Source organism: Chelonoidis abingdonii, chromosome 3 (genome assembly GCF_003597395.2).
Source record: "Chelonoidis abingdonii isolate Lonesome George chromosome 3, CheloAbing_2.0, whole genome shotgun sequence".
NCBI classification, from domain to species: domain Eukaryota; kingdom Metazoa; phylum Chordata; order Testudines; family Testudinidae; genus Chelonoidis; species Chelonoidis abingdonii.
In genome coordinates, this window is record NC_133771.1 from 115,212,291 (window position 1) to 115,229,860 (window position 17,570).

At 40.7% G+C, this 17,570-nt stretch overlaps 1 protein-coding gene across 2 annotated transcripts in view; it reads left to right on the forward strand.

Moving 5' to 3' along the window:
• The window catches only part of GRM1 (glutamate metabotropic receptor 1), a 291,902-nt gene that overhangs the window by 215,800 nt on the left and 58,532 nt on the right, over positions 1 to 17,570 (forward strand). For both annotated transcript variants that reach the window (XM_032794554.2, XM_032794533.2), the window contains exons 6-8: positions 4,617 to 4,785; positions 6,824 to 6,950; positions 13,049 to 13,979. In XM_032794554.2, the coding sequence (XP_032650445.1) occupies positions 4,617 to 4,785; positions 6,824 to 6,950; positions 13,049 to 13,979 (1,227 nt within the window). The remainder of the gene's footprint in view (positions 1 to 4,616; positions 4,786 to 6,823; positions 6,951 to 13,048; positions 13,980 to 17,570) is intronic.

The following is a 17,570-nucleotide window of genomic DNA, read 5'->3' on the forward strand; positions in this document are numbered from 1 at the left end:
CGGGGAGGAGTACAGATATCGGTATCAAGAGCCCTTTATATCAAAATAAAGGGCTTCGTTGTGTGGACAGGTGCAAGGTTAATTCAGTTTAACGCTGCTAAATTCAGTATAAACGTGTAGTGTAGACCAGGGCTTAGTTTGCAGTATTGTTGTGTAAATAAATAAATAAACCCCTACAAGACCGAAAAGAACAAGATTCCTGTCTTGAACACTAACATTTATACTGTATTTTATTTACAAAATCCTTTAACTATTGATGCTTGTAAGCCATCACTGACTGTAACTGTAGACGGAGATATTGCATCGTCCATAGTTAAGGTTGCCTAATGCTTTCTATTTTCTTATAACTCTATCCAACTTTATCCACTTGTCTGAAATTTTCCTAGACATATTTTCTGTCTTACTCTGAATATATTTTTTAAATGGTTTAATGAAAAACTTTGGGCCATTTCTGATAATGAGCACAGAAAAAAACAGGTTCAACTATTCCTCCTCTCTGCGTCCCACCGCCTCTGTCTTTGAAGAGCTCTCATGTTTCCCTGCTTGGTAGCAAATGTTTGAGATCTGACAGGATAGTGGGAGAGTCAGAGAATGCCTTTTGCTGTCTCCATGGAAAACCACTCAGACTTGGTCAAGTTGAAAGCCTCACTTGGACTTACTCAGTAGAGATTATTGGGGATTTACTGGTAAAATCTCTGAATATTTCATCTGCAGTGAGTATGCCATGAGCCTTCGAAATGATAGTCAAAAACTACAGCTCCAGAATGGGAAATGGTAGGGGAGTAGCAAGAATGCAGAAGCCCCTCCTCCCTCCTCTCACTCCATCTCCCCTTTGACTCAACGAATGGTGCACCTGATTGGGAGTCAGGAAAATAATGGGTTCTAGTCTTAGAGTTTCTTAACACCTGACTTTGCAGCCTTAAGATTGTTTTATTGTAGCATATTGCATGTAATATATTATAATAGGTATAATTAGTGCTGCCATATTTAAGGATGAGATCCAACTTCCTTAATTGCCCTCATTTTTCAATGGCTCACAGCTTTTTCAAATTCCTTTTTGGCTGGAAATTTCTCTGCTTTGTTACAGCTGGCTGAGATTTTTTTTAAACAAGTTTGAGACAAACATTGATACCAATGTGTGGGTGGAGGGAAACAACTCAACAATACCCCAAACCTCATTTCCGCGTATTCAGAGCAGAACTTTTGTGCATGCATATATAGAAAAGAAAAGAAAAGAAAAGAAGAAATAAACTTCCTACCCAATTATCTGTTCACTCAGCATGTCTGGTAGATCTCATTATGACTTAAAACTTCAAGCACTGCTAAAACTTTCCATGTGTAAGATTTTGTAAGAGATTTCCGTTTGCATACTGTATACATTGACAGCTGGCTAATAATGATATGAAGGAGGATACTTAGAAACATAAGCACAATAGGGATAGTTAAGATGAAACTTAAAAAAACCACATTACATGGTATAAACTAGCATTAATGCAACATCAGTCAAGACTTAGCACATGCTGAGATAAGATATAAAAGCAAACCACCTATATAGACTCAAAGTTCTATGAAGGCAACGCGAGCCTTTAATAATCTTCTGTCTCCCTCCCAGAGATTGACGTGCCAGTACAGAATACATGATTATACGTCTGTCTAATTCAAGGTGATAATAGGAAACAAATAGGTTCTGCTCTCTAGCAGGAGATAACTACTAATGCTCATTTATACTCATGTATATCACATCTACATTATAATGGACTCTGAGGATACTGCTTCATGCAGTACCGCACAGTTTATACACAAAGCTATTGAACATCAGAATTTGTTCCTTTTTCATATTCTCCCTTTATAAGAACAGGGAAGTGGGGAGGAATTGCCTCCTGATTACCTTGAAATGGGTCCCTTTTCTAGACTCCTTTTTAATTAGCAACCAAAACTCTCATTCTGCAGCAACACAGATGGACCTCTGTACATATACAGAGCTGTTCTGAAGTGAGTCGCGCCTCATACATGATCTGCCCACTGTGACGGGCATTCCCAGGGTGCAACTTGGAACTGGGGTACTGCTGAGCCCTCTGTCTCACCAACCTGGGCTCCCACTCACACTGTGATACTGTGACAAGTTGCCGTCCCCTCCAGGTCCTGCACTCACACAAACGTTCACAGGCAGGAACACCCGCAGCTAAGTTACATGAATGCTCTTGCCAGCCACTCATGAACCAACAATAGAGAGGCCCCAGCCAATCCCCCACTGCTCCCTAGCCTTGTACCCCTGAACTATACCATCCTGCCCTGGTCAAAAGCCTGACCGCTGTAAGTTTATTACCCAGTCCACTACTTCTGCAAAGAAAAGTGGACCTGCACCAGCTTTTGTTAACTGAGCTAAGATTTTTCCAAGCACTTCACTCAAACCACACTATTTTTGGGTAAAATATGTAATACAAATATATTAACTACAGCAAGACAGATTTTGAGTGATTATAAGTAATAAGTGTATAGATCAAGGTAGATTACCTAAGAAATATGGGAGTCTCAGGGTGTCACACTCACATGGAGCCCCACTGACTTCCATGGAGCTCAGTATTGGCAAAAGGGTCTGCCCACGCAAATGTAATTGCAGGATTGGGTCCTACATAAGCACAGTTATAATGGATCCAGCTTCTCTGAAAAGTCTCTAGAAAAGACCATATACCGCCAAAGATATGCAAAGCAAGAAGATAATGAGAGGCAGGCAGATAGAGGCTCGGAGGCTCATGCACATGGAACTGCAAAGGTATCTGAATTTTTTTAAACCAGCAAACCAGATTTTATTTATTTGAACCTCTGAGGGGAAAAGAAAAAGATTTGGGTGTGATGAGCCCTTTATCCAGAACCAGCCACCTATTCCTAACTGTTACTAAGGGCACAGACTCCTGTGTGCCCTTCATTATGTAGCCTATATACATTAGTAACACTTCAGAATAAAACAAACATTCTCACCTCACTATAAATGTAAAGATTCAGTCTGAGAGAACTGAAACAATCACATAGAAAACTAAGGCAGGGACTCTCAGCCTTAGAAAGCAGCACATATTTCTCAATTTCCAGTCCAAATCACAATTTCCAGTTGCAGCCTTTTCTCAACTCCCCTCCCCACTTAGATCAAAACACTCCCCCGCCTGCCACCCACAATTATCTGCTTCCCCATCTCTCAAGAGCCAACCTGTCTGTCTATCCTCACTTGTGGTTCCTCCTCCTTGTGCTGCTCTCCTCTGTTCATTCCATCACTCCTGCTTATTTTCCCCCATGAAATTACAGTGGTTAATCATCACTTTGCACAAACTACAGGCAGGGAGAGAAAGCAGGAGCAAAACAATTAGCAGTAAAAGACTTTCACACATCAGACCCAGCACACAGGGATGACAGGGTGTGATGGTGGAGGCTGAAGATGGGTGGCTGAGGGTTTACAAAAGCTGCGTTATTCCTTTATATCAGCCTTGGGAAATTCTGTTCTCTTTCCTTTGGTGGGAAAGCAGATTTTTGTGTCTTGCCTGACAGTCTTGCAAGGCTACCTTATGTTAATTGTTAAATCTGTTTTTTTGTTTGTTTGGGGTTTTTTTTAAATATAATTTATGTCACTCTTGTTTGTTTAGTTTGAATATATTCATTAGGTGATGATTCCGGAATCCATAACACCATAGTGCCCTAATGCAGGGCTAGATTGTGACTAGCCTTAATGTCACCACACAAGGAAATTAGTGAGTGTAAAGATTTCCCCTCGCCTACTGTTGCCCCTTTGTGTGGTCACATTAGGCCTACACAAATCTTACCTCCAGGAGCTGGAGGAACACAAAGGGTACATACTCCCCACCTGGTCTCGGAGTTAGCAACTGAGGAGAAATGGGAAGTAGGCAGAGCCTGGACTCCCTCTCCCCCAGACGTCACTGGAGATTGGATGTCTGCAAGGGAGGTCAATATGTTGCGCCCTGAAAAAGGCTTTAGCAAAGGACTTTCCATCCAGAACAAGTGGAGATTGTCTTATGAGGAGCCGTATTCTCCAAGATACAGTTCCTTCTGGGACAGCACAGTTAGACACTGCACCTTACTGAGGGTTGTGCATAAAAGGCACAATCTAGCCCTTGGAGGATACCTACCAGTAAATAGTAGAAATTAGTGGTGCCAACTCTGGTTATTTTTATCACAAGTCTCTCAGTATTTGGTGGGAATTTTTAAAGCACCAGCCTCTGGAGTCAAGTGATTACATGAGAATCGCAACTTTCATTATTAAATTAAATTTCTAGCCCTCATCATTGCAGAAAAAAGCGTGAAAATGTGACCCAAATGTAACCCTAAAGGTTCTGAATCCAGAAGGCAAAGAAAAATAACTCAAAAATGTATTACTTTTATAAAACTCATTATTTTTAAGTTATCCTCATGATTTTGGGGGGTCTGGCTCAGATTTTTGAAATCTTGGGGTTGGCGATATTGAATAATGAAGAAGTTGGTAGCTCCTCAAAGATTTTAGAGTCTTTGGAGCAGAAATCATGAATTAGCTGGTTTCCATGAAGAAGGAGAGTCAACAGATTTAATACTTGTGTCCAGGAGGCTCCACTGTTCTCTCTGCTTTCGCTTCCCAGGTATGACATCATGAATCTGCAGTACATAGAGCCCAACAGTTATGACTATGTACTCATTGGAACCTGGCATGAAGGGGTGTTGAATATTGATGATTTCAGGATTCAGATGAACAAAAGTGGAATGGTCCGGTCAGTGTGCAGTGAACCTTGTTTGAAGGGTCAAATTAAGGTACATCTCAGGAGTTTTTCTCTATATTATGTATCCAGGAAGATCCATATTAATGAGAGATGAATAACAGGCCTACATTTTTTTCACCAGGTTTGAGCAAACAGATTGATGAAAAGGTCTGGCTTAGAATTTCTTTACTTTTCAGTTATAATAAGTGTATAAAAAGGCAAGACTATATAAAGACTCATAGATCAACATTTACAAGAAGTCAAAGCCTATTTCTTATGCAAAAATGTACTAGCACATGTGCTTCTGTATCTATACCTTCAAATCAAATACAATAGAACCTGAAATTTACAAACACCTCAGGAATGGATGTTGTTTGTAACTCTGAAATGTTCCTAACTCTGAACAAAATGTTATTGTTGTTCTTTCAAAAGTTTACAACTGAACATGGACTTAATACAGCTTTGAGACTTTACTATGAAGAAGAAAACTGCTGCTTTCCCTTTACTTTTTAAGAGTTTAAGTTAACGGTACTGTACTGTATTTGCTTTTTTTTTTTTTTTTTCCCTTGTCTCTGTTGCTGCCTGATTGGGTACTTCCGGTTCCAAATGAAATGTGTGGTTGACTGGTCAGTTCATAACTCTGGTGTTCGTAACTCTGAGGTTCTAGTGTACCCAATGTATGCAAATACTAACTTGTGAGTGTACTTTTGGGGGTTTATACTTATTGAAAATTCTACAGTTATTTAAACAGTTCTAGTGCTATTGAAATAGAATCAAATTTCAGCTTGTGCCACTGTTGTAAAATGTAACAATAAGAACAACATGATTATTTTTGTCATTACCCAGTACTTATTATAACTGCAATTCTCTTGGGGGGGCTGATTTTTAAAGTGGTATGTACTGCAGGAGTAAAATTTTTGTCCTGTCAACAGCACCTGAAAGAAAAAAAGATGTTTATCTGTTTGTACCCTATGCTTACCACAGGAAGTGTAGAAACACAAATGAAATCTCTATCTGTTTACCAAATAATAGCACTCATATCCAGCTACAGGTAATTTGCCACCTGCCATGTCCAGGTGGCATAAAGACAAATTTAAGCAGTATCACAATAATGTGGGCACAGTTAGTTTACATGGGGAAGATGCTCCCACTGAGGAAAACCAACCTCCCAAAACAGTTTTCCATTTCTAATTAAATTCAAAATGTGTAAATAAGTACACTTGCCTTCTCCCTTCCAATCTGGCTTCATAAAACATACAAAATGTTTGGAGGGACAATGTCAACATTCATTGACTGCTAAAGATACTATCCATCCCTAAAGAAGAGTTTTGAGATTATACAGTGTGTCCATGTATATATGTGTGTGTGTATATGAATACACACACACGCACGCGCACACACAGCTTGATCTAGCTCCCACCGAAGTCAAGTGGACTCTCTCTCTCCATAGATTGCAAAAAAAACTTGAAGTTTCTGTACAAAACTCAATAAAAACCAACATTTTGCATTTTGCAACTCTGCATGTGAATGACAGGGAAGATCCTGGAAGAGGGGTAAACGGAGTAAAAGTCTGCTGCAGAGTACTTTGGCCAGCAATATCCACAATTCATTCTTTCCATTCCGTTGTCACCTGGATCGTATTTAATCTGCAACTGCATGTTTGCCCCCACACATTATATGCCCCAGGATCAGTTTGCAGACTCACCTATCCCTCAAATCAAACTTCTTTGGAAGTTTAATTTAAAATATAACACTTTCTGGGTGTGTGTATATTTTCTTATTCAAACTAAGAAAGGAAGCAGAAATTCAGATGCACTGCAAGAGAAGCTGCTTTCATATTTCTAACCTAGAAGAAGTGACACTGGAAACATCCTGAGAGAGCTTATTCTTGTGAGAGTTCAAGCACAGGTTTTAGACCAAAGGGGTACAAATAGGTCTTCAGCTTTTAATATTCATCCAGCCTTAGACACTTCCCATCGCCAGTGCTCATATTGCACTGCTTTACAACACTGTAGGTGGTGCGGGCCTGCTGTGGAGATTCATGTGCCTTCTTAGAAAGGATCCTGTCTGAGGGTAATTTTGTGTTGCAGGTTATAAGGAAAGGGGAAGTGAGCTGCTGCTGGATTTGCACCCCTTGCAAGGAAAATGAATTTGTGCAGGACGAGTTCACGTGCAAAGCCTGTGACTTGGGCTGGTGGCCTAATGCTGACCTGACAGGTAGGGAAATAGCCCTTGCATACACATTCTCACTTAACAGCTGCAGGAAGACAAGTGTGTGGTTGTGTATAAGGAGTAAGTCAGAATATTAAAAGGGCGTTTTAAACACAAAGACCTGTAAAATGTAGATCTCTCCATGGATGCACCCTCTGGCTTTACTCTGTATAGTGTGAGGAAGCAGGGCCAGGTGAGTATTAATGTATGCTCACAAATATTTACAGGGGGAAATGACACATTCTATCACTGTCACACATGTTCAGTTTACATGAACGTTGATAAAACTGCCAATGTTAGTAATTAATTAATTACAGTACAATCATTGCTGTTTTTTTACCAGTGACATTGCAGGAGCCAAGTGCACTAGCTGATTTACTTGACATCATGTCAGTTCATTCCAGCTTACAACATGGAGCATCCTATCAGGGATTTGTGGCTGTTTTGCAAAACTTCCATGTCTTTCCCCACATTTCCACAGGAGTATCCCCAGGCACAGCAGATGCAGAGCACCATCCCACCCCAACCCTGCCTGCATGGGAGTCCTCAGCACACGGGAAATGTCAGGGAAGTTCTGGGGAGTGATAGTGTTGGAATGGGATGTGGCTAGAGCATGTCTCCACCATGGCTACTCTACAGCTGGGTTACAAGTTAGGGCAGTCCTCTAGGCTATTCTAATCTGTGCTGGTGGGTGAGCTAGCTGCCATCTGGTGGCTGGTGAGATGCAAGCACCTGTCCGAGACATCTGTTCCTGGGCTGGGCTCTGCAGTGGTGAATCAGGCCCACCAACTCTAAAATTTAGGGGTCAAGGTGGATAATCAGCTGAACATGAGCTTCCAGTGTGATGCAGTGGCCAAAAGAACTAATGTGATCCTGGGAGGCTTAAATAGGGGAATCTCGAGCAAGAGTAGAGAGATTATTTTATCTTTGTTTTTGGCAATGGTGAGACCACTCCTGGAATACTGAGTCAGTTTCTGGTGCCCACAGTTGAAGGATGTTGATAAATTGGAGAAAGCTCAGAGAAGAGCCCCAAGAATGATTAAAGGATTAGAAAACATGCCTTGTAGTGTTAGATTCTAGGAGCTCAATCTATTTAGCTTAACAAAGAGACAGTTAAGGGGTGACTTGATTACAGTCTTTAAGTATCCGTATCGGGAATAAATATTTAATAATGAGCTCTTCAGACTACCAAAGAAAGATATAACCTGATCCAGTGGCTGGAAACTGAAGCTACACAAATTCAGACTTGAAATTAGGCACAAATTTTTGAAAGTGAGGGTAATTAACCACTGGAATAAGCTACCAGAAGTTCTTGTGGATTCTCCATCACTGGACCTTTTTAGATCAAGATTGGATGTTTTTTTAAAAAATATGCTCTAGACAATATTTTGGGCAAGTTCTATGACCTGTGTTATACAGGAGGTCAGACAAGATGATCAAAATGGCCCCTTGTGACATTGACATCTATGAATTTATGGGGGACCAGATTCGTCAGGATATTCACACTGATTTAGCCACCTCAGCAACACAAAGCAGCTGTAACCCTGACTAGCTGGCTAGTTAAACTAGATTTGCAACTGCTTTGGATTGCTGACACTTCACCGAGCGGCCAGTGTCTATTAGTGCCCCTTCTGCTAAATGTCTTCTCTTTGTGTATTGAGCAACAGGATGGTATTTTTACAGGGTAAGAAAACACATTGATCACAAAGTGAGGAAATAAAGTGATATGTGCTCGAACGTGGTCATATTTCTGGCCTTTAATAAAACTTTCTGGCAACAAGATGTCACCAGTGGTCTTCATGCATGGGTCAAAGTACTGTTTATCTGGTTACTGAAAATACATTTCCAAGAGACGTTGCATTATGCAATATAACAGAGCAAGGCTTGGGGTTTTTTTTGTTTGATTTTTGTTTTTTTGTTTTGTTTTTTTATTTTTTGTAGTGTGGGGAATTGATGATCTACCCAGCTAAAATAATTTTTGAAAATGGTAATGACCTGGAAAACTTGATCTACTTTTTTCTAGTTTGTGCAGTGCAAAAACAGGAACTTCTCAGTAAAGAAGCAAAGCAAGGGCATTGTGAAAGATCAGTATGCACTCAGGTGAAAGCCAGTGCTACAGCTGCTCAAAACAGATTCTAAGAGAGAATCTCAAAATGACAACCACTGCCAAAAACAGGCTAAGAAAAGGTCTCCATTATCAGTGCTGCAAAAACCTCAGAGACTGTTGCAATCTGCTGATGGTTTTTTCATTCCAGTGTAGCAGGTCATTTTGTGTTTTTTGTTTGCTGTCTGTGGGGATCCCATCTCTACAAGAAGATTTGATTTTAAAACAACAGCAGCCAAACTACAATGCAACCACCTAATGTTTTCCCAGAGAACATGTGGTACAAAAAATATAAACCAAAATGGCTGCCAGCATCACTAGCAATTTCTTCCTGTTCAGTTGAGATATTTTTTTAAAAAAATCTTACAGCTGTTTTCTTGAAATGCAATAAATAAGTGCAAACCTATTCAGAAAATCTGAAGAAATGTCAACCCATCCTATATAAAAAGTCATTTGGTTTAACTAAATTCTGGCATGTAGTGCTTATTTTAACCACTTAAGATGGAATGCTCTTTCCTTGCAAGCATTGCTCCCATCAAATGTGCTTTTTAAAATCTTGGTGTTTTTCTGTTGTTTTTATACTTCACCAATCACCATGTAAGCTAGGCACAGATATTATCATATTGCATTGAAGGTTACTTTTTCCATTCCCTTTAAATCTTAGATGATACAAATATGTATGGTTCTCGGCTGCTTCCCTCACAGAAGAAGGTTCTGAAATCCTCCCCTTCTTTTAAAGTTCCCCAAATGTCTAGTATATTATTTCCTTAGACATATTTCTCAAGGTCCCTGTTATTCCACTTTAAAGGCTTAACGACTTTCAATCTTTTTTTTTTTAACTGTCAAATGGTTTACAGAAAATCTCCTCACAGGCAAGTTTGCCCAGTAGAATAGGAGTCACAGGATAGGGAGAATTTCTCACCATGAACTATATAAACAGTATTTTTTCTCAAATTAATTAAATCAATATTTTGGGGCCTCTTGCTGGGAACCTCCTTTTGACAAGTGATATCATTTATCTTATTAGAATTTATGGAAAGGGAACAAATGTCAGAGCTAGAAAGGCCAGGTTCTTCCACCTTTTAATTAAGCAATAAAACAAGAAAAGACAAGTAGTTTTATGGGGCTATTACAATATTCATCGTAAATGGCTTATGCTTTCAGTTGCCTGAGACATGTATTAATGATCTCAGGAAACACCTCTGGAGTGTATTGTTGGTCTTATAATATGAATATCATTTTAAAAAAATCAAAAATCTATTAGCCTTCTGTCCTGAGAAATGGTTCATAGTTCACTGCATATCTTTTCTGTCTGTCTTTGTCTTGCTTTACACAGCTTCCCTCCCCATGTCCCTCTCATTCAGATGCCAGTCAAAGCACTCCACTAATGTGAGCAGTTCATGGTTGGGGATGGGTGTTGTGGAATGTATTCAGCCCACACAGAGCATGTTGTGGCTCTTAGGGCTTGGCTGAACACAGAAATTGCACCAGTGTTTCTAAACAGGTTTCTGTGTCTTATAGACTTAAAGCTGTGTGTGTTTAAATGCTATGTCGAATTGGGGCCGAGGCATTGAATATGTTACCTATGCTGGAGGAATGAGAATGTGGCTTAGTGTTGCTAAATCTAGATTACACATTACATATTAACTCTTCTAGTGCCCATAACAGTGCTGAAGTACTGGCATACCAATCAAGAAAAGAGCTTTGTTTAATATTAATCAAAATGCTCAGTTGCTTCTGACAGTTAATCTATTATAAAAGCAAAATGGTAGCTGATTCTACTTCTTTTTCTCAATGCTGCTGTGGCTATTGGCAACGGGCTTTCAAATCTAATTAAAATCTTTATTTTCAATTACATTTCACCCGAATACGTGGCGAGAAGTGCTCATCACTCACCACATGAGCTTTGAGTACATTTGCTTTTCTTTTAAACCAGCTCCTCCAGCTGCAAAAATTAGCATTGCCATTGCTGCTGTTATAGGCAGTGCAGATAGTGCCACCTGTGTTTAAGGCTACCCAATGCTTTCTCCTATAAACCCCTCTTTTCATTTGCTCATCAATTAGCCAGCCGTTAACTATTCAGGCTGAAATTGTCCATGCCATGTGTCTGCCTCAGACTGAATTTTTTTGCTTTGGTCTGTATTTTTTTTTGGAAAATTTCAGCAAATATGGTGCAGCTGTTTTTCAAAATAAAGTTAGGGAAAATATGTTGGTTTGGCCATGTTAAAAAATGCTTACATCTGTTTCAGTGAGACCCCCCCCACACACACACACACTATGGAGCAGGGACTTGAAATTTGGTAGCAGTGGCATCTGATTCGTTTTCCTATCCAACTAAATTTGATCACATTATGAGTCTCTGGAAATCTCAGTGTGCACATGCTCAGTAAAAACCTCTCTGAAGATTCCATCTGAACCGAACATGCTCCATCCCAGGACTTCAGGGGTTGAGAAGGACTTTTCCGACGATTGGTCTTCTCAGCGCCCAGGGCCAGTGCAGTGCAGTGCTAGACATCAAAACTGAGAGCAGCCAGACTATCTCTCCTGTGCTGTCAATGCTACCTTTTGCTGGTCCACAAGCAGGGAAGAGGAGAAAGAGAAACAACTCAACTTGATTGTACAGCTGTTGAAGAGTCAGAGCACAACTTCGATTACAGGGTCAGGGTGCAGGTGAGGTTAAGATGAGGAGCCAGGTTGCATGGAGGGAGGCACTGGGGTATGAAGTTTGAGGAGAGGATTATAGACTGGGACAAAGAGTGGACGTGGACCGGGAAACTGGAACATGGACACAGATCTGAATGAGGTGGGGGCGAGCAAAAGACTATTAAGAGGAATTGAGGTGGACAGGGAGGACTGGGACTGAAAAGAAGACAGGCTGGAGGGTGTAGGTTGTCAAAATGAAGGTTGCCTGCTGTAATTCTGGCACTTTCTGTCTTTTGAGTGTTTGACTTTCAGCCATTCTTTTAATTTAGTTGTAGTTTTTAGTATGTAATTTAGAGAGTGGTAGCACCTAGAGACCAACTAGGTCAGCAGCCACAAAGTTTCCTTTAACTCTGGCTTGTGAAAATCCTAACCAAAGTAAGCCCCATTTCTTACAGCTACTTCTTTTTTACTAGGATTAGGTGATATCCTTCATGCCTATTTTCAAATACACACACACATTGTGGATTTGACTGTAATGGCATTGAATTCATGTTATAGTTAGAGGAGCAGAAGTGTGAAGGAGCAGAAAGAGAAAAAATCTAATGAAAATATAGAGAAAAAATAGAGCAAATATCTGGAAAAGGGTAAATAGACAAACAATAAGACAAACATTTTAATGAAAATGTGCATATATGTCATACATATATGTATATACACACACTCACACACACACACACACGGTTACATATCTATCAATCATATGGGGATACTCAGTTGTTCTAGTCTAGCTTATAGCGGGGTTTCTATCCCAAATAAATAGGCTTGCCTTTATTTTTTCTTATAAAATCTTATAAAATCACCCCTTGAAAAATACATGAGTTAAAATTACATTAGTTTTGCAAACACACAAAATAGTTTGCAAAGTTTGAAAGCCTTGCACTTCCCATGAGATCTTCCGATCCCTGCCCAAAACCGTTGATAACCAGCACTTCGCTGTTGTTTTAGTTAGGGTGAGGGTGCTGGTCTTAGCAGCAAGGACTTGTTCACAACTCAGCCTCTGAATTGTTCTGTTCCCTTGGAAAGTCACTTAAACAAAAATTGTAAAAAGACTCCACTAATTCTGGAGTTTGTTTTTGGTGCCCAGTGCAATAAGGACACCTCAAATTAATGGATGCTTTTTAATGTATTTAATCTTAAACTTTCTGTGCTTTAGTTCAGTCATCTGTAAAATGAGTGAAATAATCCATTCCACACTGGTTTATGCTGATGTTTGTACTTTAGTCTGGGATTCAGAAAAGTAGTTTATCCTTCTATCAGATACCCTTCTAACACTTTGTTTCTTTTCTGTACACTACAGGCTGTGAACCCATCACTGTAAAGTATCTCGAGTGGAGCAATATAGAGTCTATTGTGGCTGTGGTCTTCTCCTGCCTGGGGATTCTGGTCACCATGTTTGTCACCCTTATCTTTGTGCTCTACAGGGACACCCCTGTTGTCAAATCCTCCAGCCGGGAGCTCTGCTACATTATACTTGCTGGCATCTTTCTGGGTTATATCTGCCCTTTCACCCTTATAGCTAAGCCCACCGTCACTTCCTGCTACCTCCAGCGCCTTCTGGTGGGACTCTCCTCTGCCATGTGCTACTCTGCCCTTGTGACTAAAACCAACCGCATTGCACGCATCCTGGCAGGGAGCAAGAAGAAGATTTGCACCCGCAAGCCACACTTCATGAGTGCTTGGGCACAGGTGGTCATCGCCTCCATTTTGATCAGTGTGCAGCTGACGCTAGTGGTCACACTGATCATCATGGAGCCCCCTATGCCTATTCTCTCCTACCCCAGCATCAAGGAAGTCTTCCTGATCTGCAACACCAGCAACCTGGGTGTGGTGGCTCCAGTGGGCTACAATGGACTCCTGATTATGAGCTGCACTTATTATGCCTTCAAGACTCGCAATGTGCCGGCCAATTTTAACGAGGCCAAGTACATTGCCTTCACCATGTACACCACCTGTATCATCTGGCTGGCTTTTGTGCCTATTTATTTTGGGAGCAACTACAAGATCATCACCACTTGCTTTGCAGTGAGCCTCAGTGTAACAGTGGCCCTGGGGTGCATGTTCACTCCCAAGATGTATATCATCATTGCCAAGCCTGAGAGGAATGTCCGCAGTGCCTTCACTACCTCAGATGTGGTGCGTATGCACGTTGGGGATGGCAAGGCTCCTTGTAGGTCCAACACATTCCTCAGCATATTCCGAAGAAAAAAGCCAGGTGCTGGAAATCCAAAGTGAGTAATTGATTGTGTGTACGTACGTGTCTGTCTGTCTCTTTCTCCTGTTCTCTTTCGACCTATAGTAGATTGCTGTATTTGTAATAAGGTATGTAATGCTATTTCATCGTGTCTGTGGTAATGAGTGTAGGGCTGGGGTAGCTCTAGAATAGCCACCTACCCTCTCAGGTTCTCTCTTGCACTCTGAAGGTAGCTTTGTAGGTACTTCCCTTTTGGTGCAGGTCATTCTGCAGCAGTGTGACCAAAGCTCCCTCTTTCAGCTTCTCATCTTTCAGTGCTTACCCATTTGAAGTGCACTGCATTATTGCCCAAACTGAGGTGCAAGTGTATTCCCACTCCCCCGAAAAGTGGACCAGAAATCTGTGGATGACTGATTATCAATCACAAATATATGTCAAATGGCCACTGGAGTCTGTATGTGAAAGTATAGGGTCTTTCATTTATTCATAGGGTAGCCTTTTGTGAAACTCTGTTCATGATTGTCATCAACCCCTCCATATAGTGTGCATTTTATTTAATTGGCAGGATTGTGAGCAATATTTTTTTAATAATTGGCACTGTTAGTTTGAGTAGTCCTTGTTCCCAGTGGTAGAGTTTGCCTCAAAGAGTCACAAGGATTGAATGATCATGATGACAGTTCTGCATTTATAACTTGTTTGAATATATTCTTCTCACTAATAATGGAAAATAACTAAGCTACAGGACAGAAAAAGAGAAAGAGAGAGAACTATCATTTCAAGCAACGACTCCCTGTGACCAGCTCTCTGAACACTAGCATACTTTATTTTCCTATTTCTTTAATAGTACCATAGGTCTGTAAAGAAGGACCACAGTACTAGACACAAGCTTAGAGTACTGGTGTCGGAGTTGTGATCAAAATGTAAAAAAACAGGAACCAGAGGAGATGGAGTCCACATTTCAGAGCTTTTTAATAGCATCAAAATTCAGTTGAGTTCAATCCATTTGTCTGTACTGAACCATCAATAAGTTTGTTGAAGTCCTCCATGCTGGTTTCACTTCACTTTGCACAGGAACCACTTTCATATCTCTCTGAGATGCAAGGGGGATACAACTAAGATGACACAAAACCCCTGCTGTGATCAATTTTGATTTCATACTACATTAATCTTTAATTTATCAGAAGGTGGGGGGTAAAATAAAGGGCAAGCATAAACAGTGGGAATAAACAACTCAAATCGAGGAGGAAGCAATAGGAGTACACACACCGAGTCCTAAGCTGATGCAAAGAAAGAACTATGAAAAGCAGTCACTTTTTGAGAGACCATCTTTGAGTGAAATATGTTCTGGATTGTAATATAGTATCAAAATATTGACCATGGGAAATCATAGACTTATGCTCCTTGAAGGTAGGTAGATATGGTGATCCAGCTCTCACCAATTCAGTGGAAGGTATATCTGGCCTTAGATCTCTCCAAGATAACAGTATATTTCATTTGTTGGCTCTACTATCTAATCTTTGGCTCAGGCTACCAGAAGAGGACTATTGTGTGTTTTGCACCATGAACAAGATTGGCAATTTAGTTCTTTGTTGTGCTTAGTTGTCTTTTTTCTAGTTTAATAGAATAGAATCTTGGAATCTGCTGAGGCTTTATCTGTTTTAAAGGATGGAGAAGAAATTTATTTTGAACAGAATTATATTCACAGTTTATAAAGTAAATTTAGAACAAAGCATATAATACAAGAACATTTCTCCTCATTAGAAAACAGCTTTCTGAACTGCATTTGTACCTTATAAAAAACTCAGCTAAGCTCTACCAATTTTATTTGTGGCATATGTTTTAATAAGTATCTCTTGACATTTAGTTCCTTTCTATCCAGCATGTGTTTAGTTGTATGGAACAAAAAGTCTTCATAGCACTTTTAAACTGTGTTCTGAACTAAATGTTCATTAGTCAGTTAATATGCCTTCTGTATTTTGTGTGTAGTCAGGTTTCTGGATTTTTTACATGCCAGAATTCAACCTTTTGATTGGCTACTGTTGTCTGCTTCGTTTATGTTAGCACAGAAGTGGGAGCATTACAGGCTTGCTTGCTGAGAGAGAAACTTCTACAGACCTCTGTCTCCAAATACAGGACATAGTAGCATTGCATACAAGAAGAAGGTTTTTGATAGTGAGACGATGGGGCATCATAGACGGTAGCCTCAGGATTATGGAGGCTGCTCAAGCCCCCAGTAGAATCCATTTTCAAAGCTTGCAGGGACAATGGGGAGAAGATGTAGGCAGACACTGGGACTGATGAAATGGAAGAAGCTGAATTTGCTGGAGGCTTTGAATCTGAAATCTAGCTTGAATGTGTGAAAAAATGTTTGAAATATAAATGCAATCTACAAGTGTATTTAATGCTCAAAGGAATTGCACCCTGGTTTCCCTGCAGCTCTTCTCCTTGGCTTTTCCAATTTCAGGGGTTTATTTTCAGCTTTTCCTCTCTTTGCTCTGGTGTGCAGACCCTTTTCTATTGGTCATGTTACTCTGCTTTTTGGTGCTGTAAATGCCTCTTTTTGGAGGTCATGCTTGCTACTTATAAATGGTGAGCAGCATTCTTTCTAAGGGACTTTTATCCCAGTTTCTTTCCACTGTCTTTCCTCTTGTTGTCTCCCCTCTTCCTCATTTGTTTGCAGCCTTCTGATTTTTCTCATTGTCTCTTCCTGCTACTAATCCAATCAGTTCCAATTCCCTTACACCTCTTAGGGTTTGTCCACACACAGAATTTGCACTGGTTAATTTAAATTGATTTTAAAATAATATAGCCAATGTGATACAGCATGGCCAGAGGGCAGCATAAGAGTGTTAGCAGGGGGCCTTATTCCCTGCCAAAGGAGGAAGGTTTGCTTTAGATTAACTAGAACAGCTGTGGCCAATTAGAGCACCTGACTCCAGTTAGAGCACCTGACTCCAATCATGGGATATAAACCCCTGCTTCAGTCAGACAGGGCAGGGGTGGTAGTGAAGCGAGAAAGGTTGGATTGGAGGCACAGACGTTGCAGATTGCAGAGAGAAAGAGTTTGTCAGAGAGAAATAGAAGGTTGGAGGAGTTGTGCGGTGGATTGGGAGCCAACAGAAACACCCAGGTAAGGGGCGCCAGGCCTTGCTATAGAAGAGAGGCGAAGGAAGCCACCCTTCACAAGCCTGACGCGTATGGAGATGGAAGTAACCCAGGGGAAGAAACCGCTGTCAAGGAGTTCACCACTAACCCCAGGGCCCCTGGGTTGGACCTGAGTAGAGGGCGGGCCAGGTCCCTCCTCTTCCACTCCCCTCCTCCAAGGAACACTAGGGAGTGATTAAGAACTGGTTCAAGAGGCAAGCAATATTTCGCCCTGAACCCTACCCAGAGAAGAGAAAGCGCGGAGACCCAGAGAACAGTACCGGCATTTCCAACCAAATTGATGCAAATTTACCTGTGACACTTCTTATGTTGGTTAAAACGGTTATAATTACAGGTGCGAGTTAAAACTGATATAAGCCAGGTTAAACCAAGATTTCTCACACCATGTAGGGAAGAAACCTCACGTGACAACCAGACGTCACAGCTAATGAGCTCTGCAAGGCAAAATTGCATTATAATAATG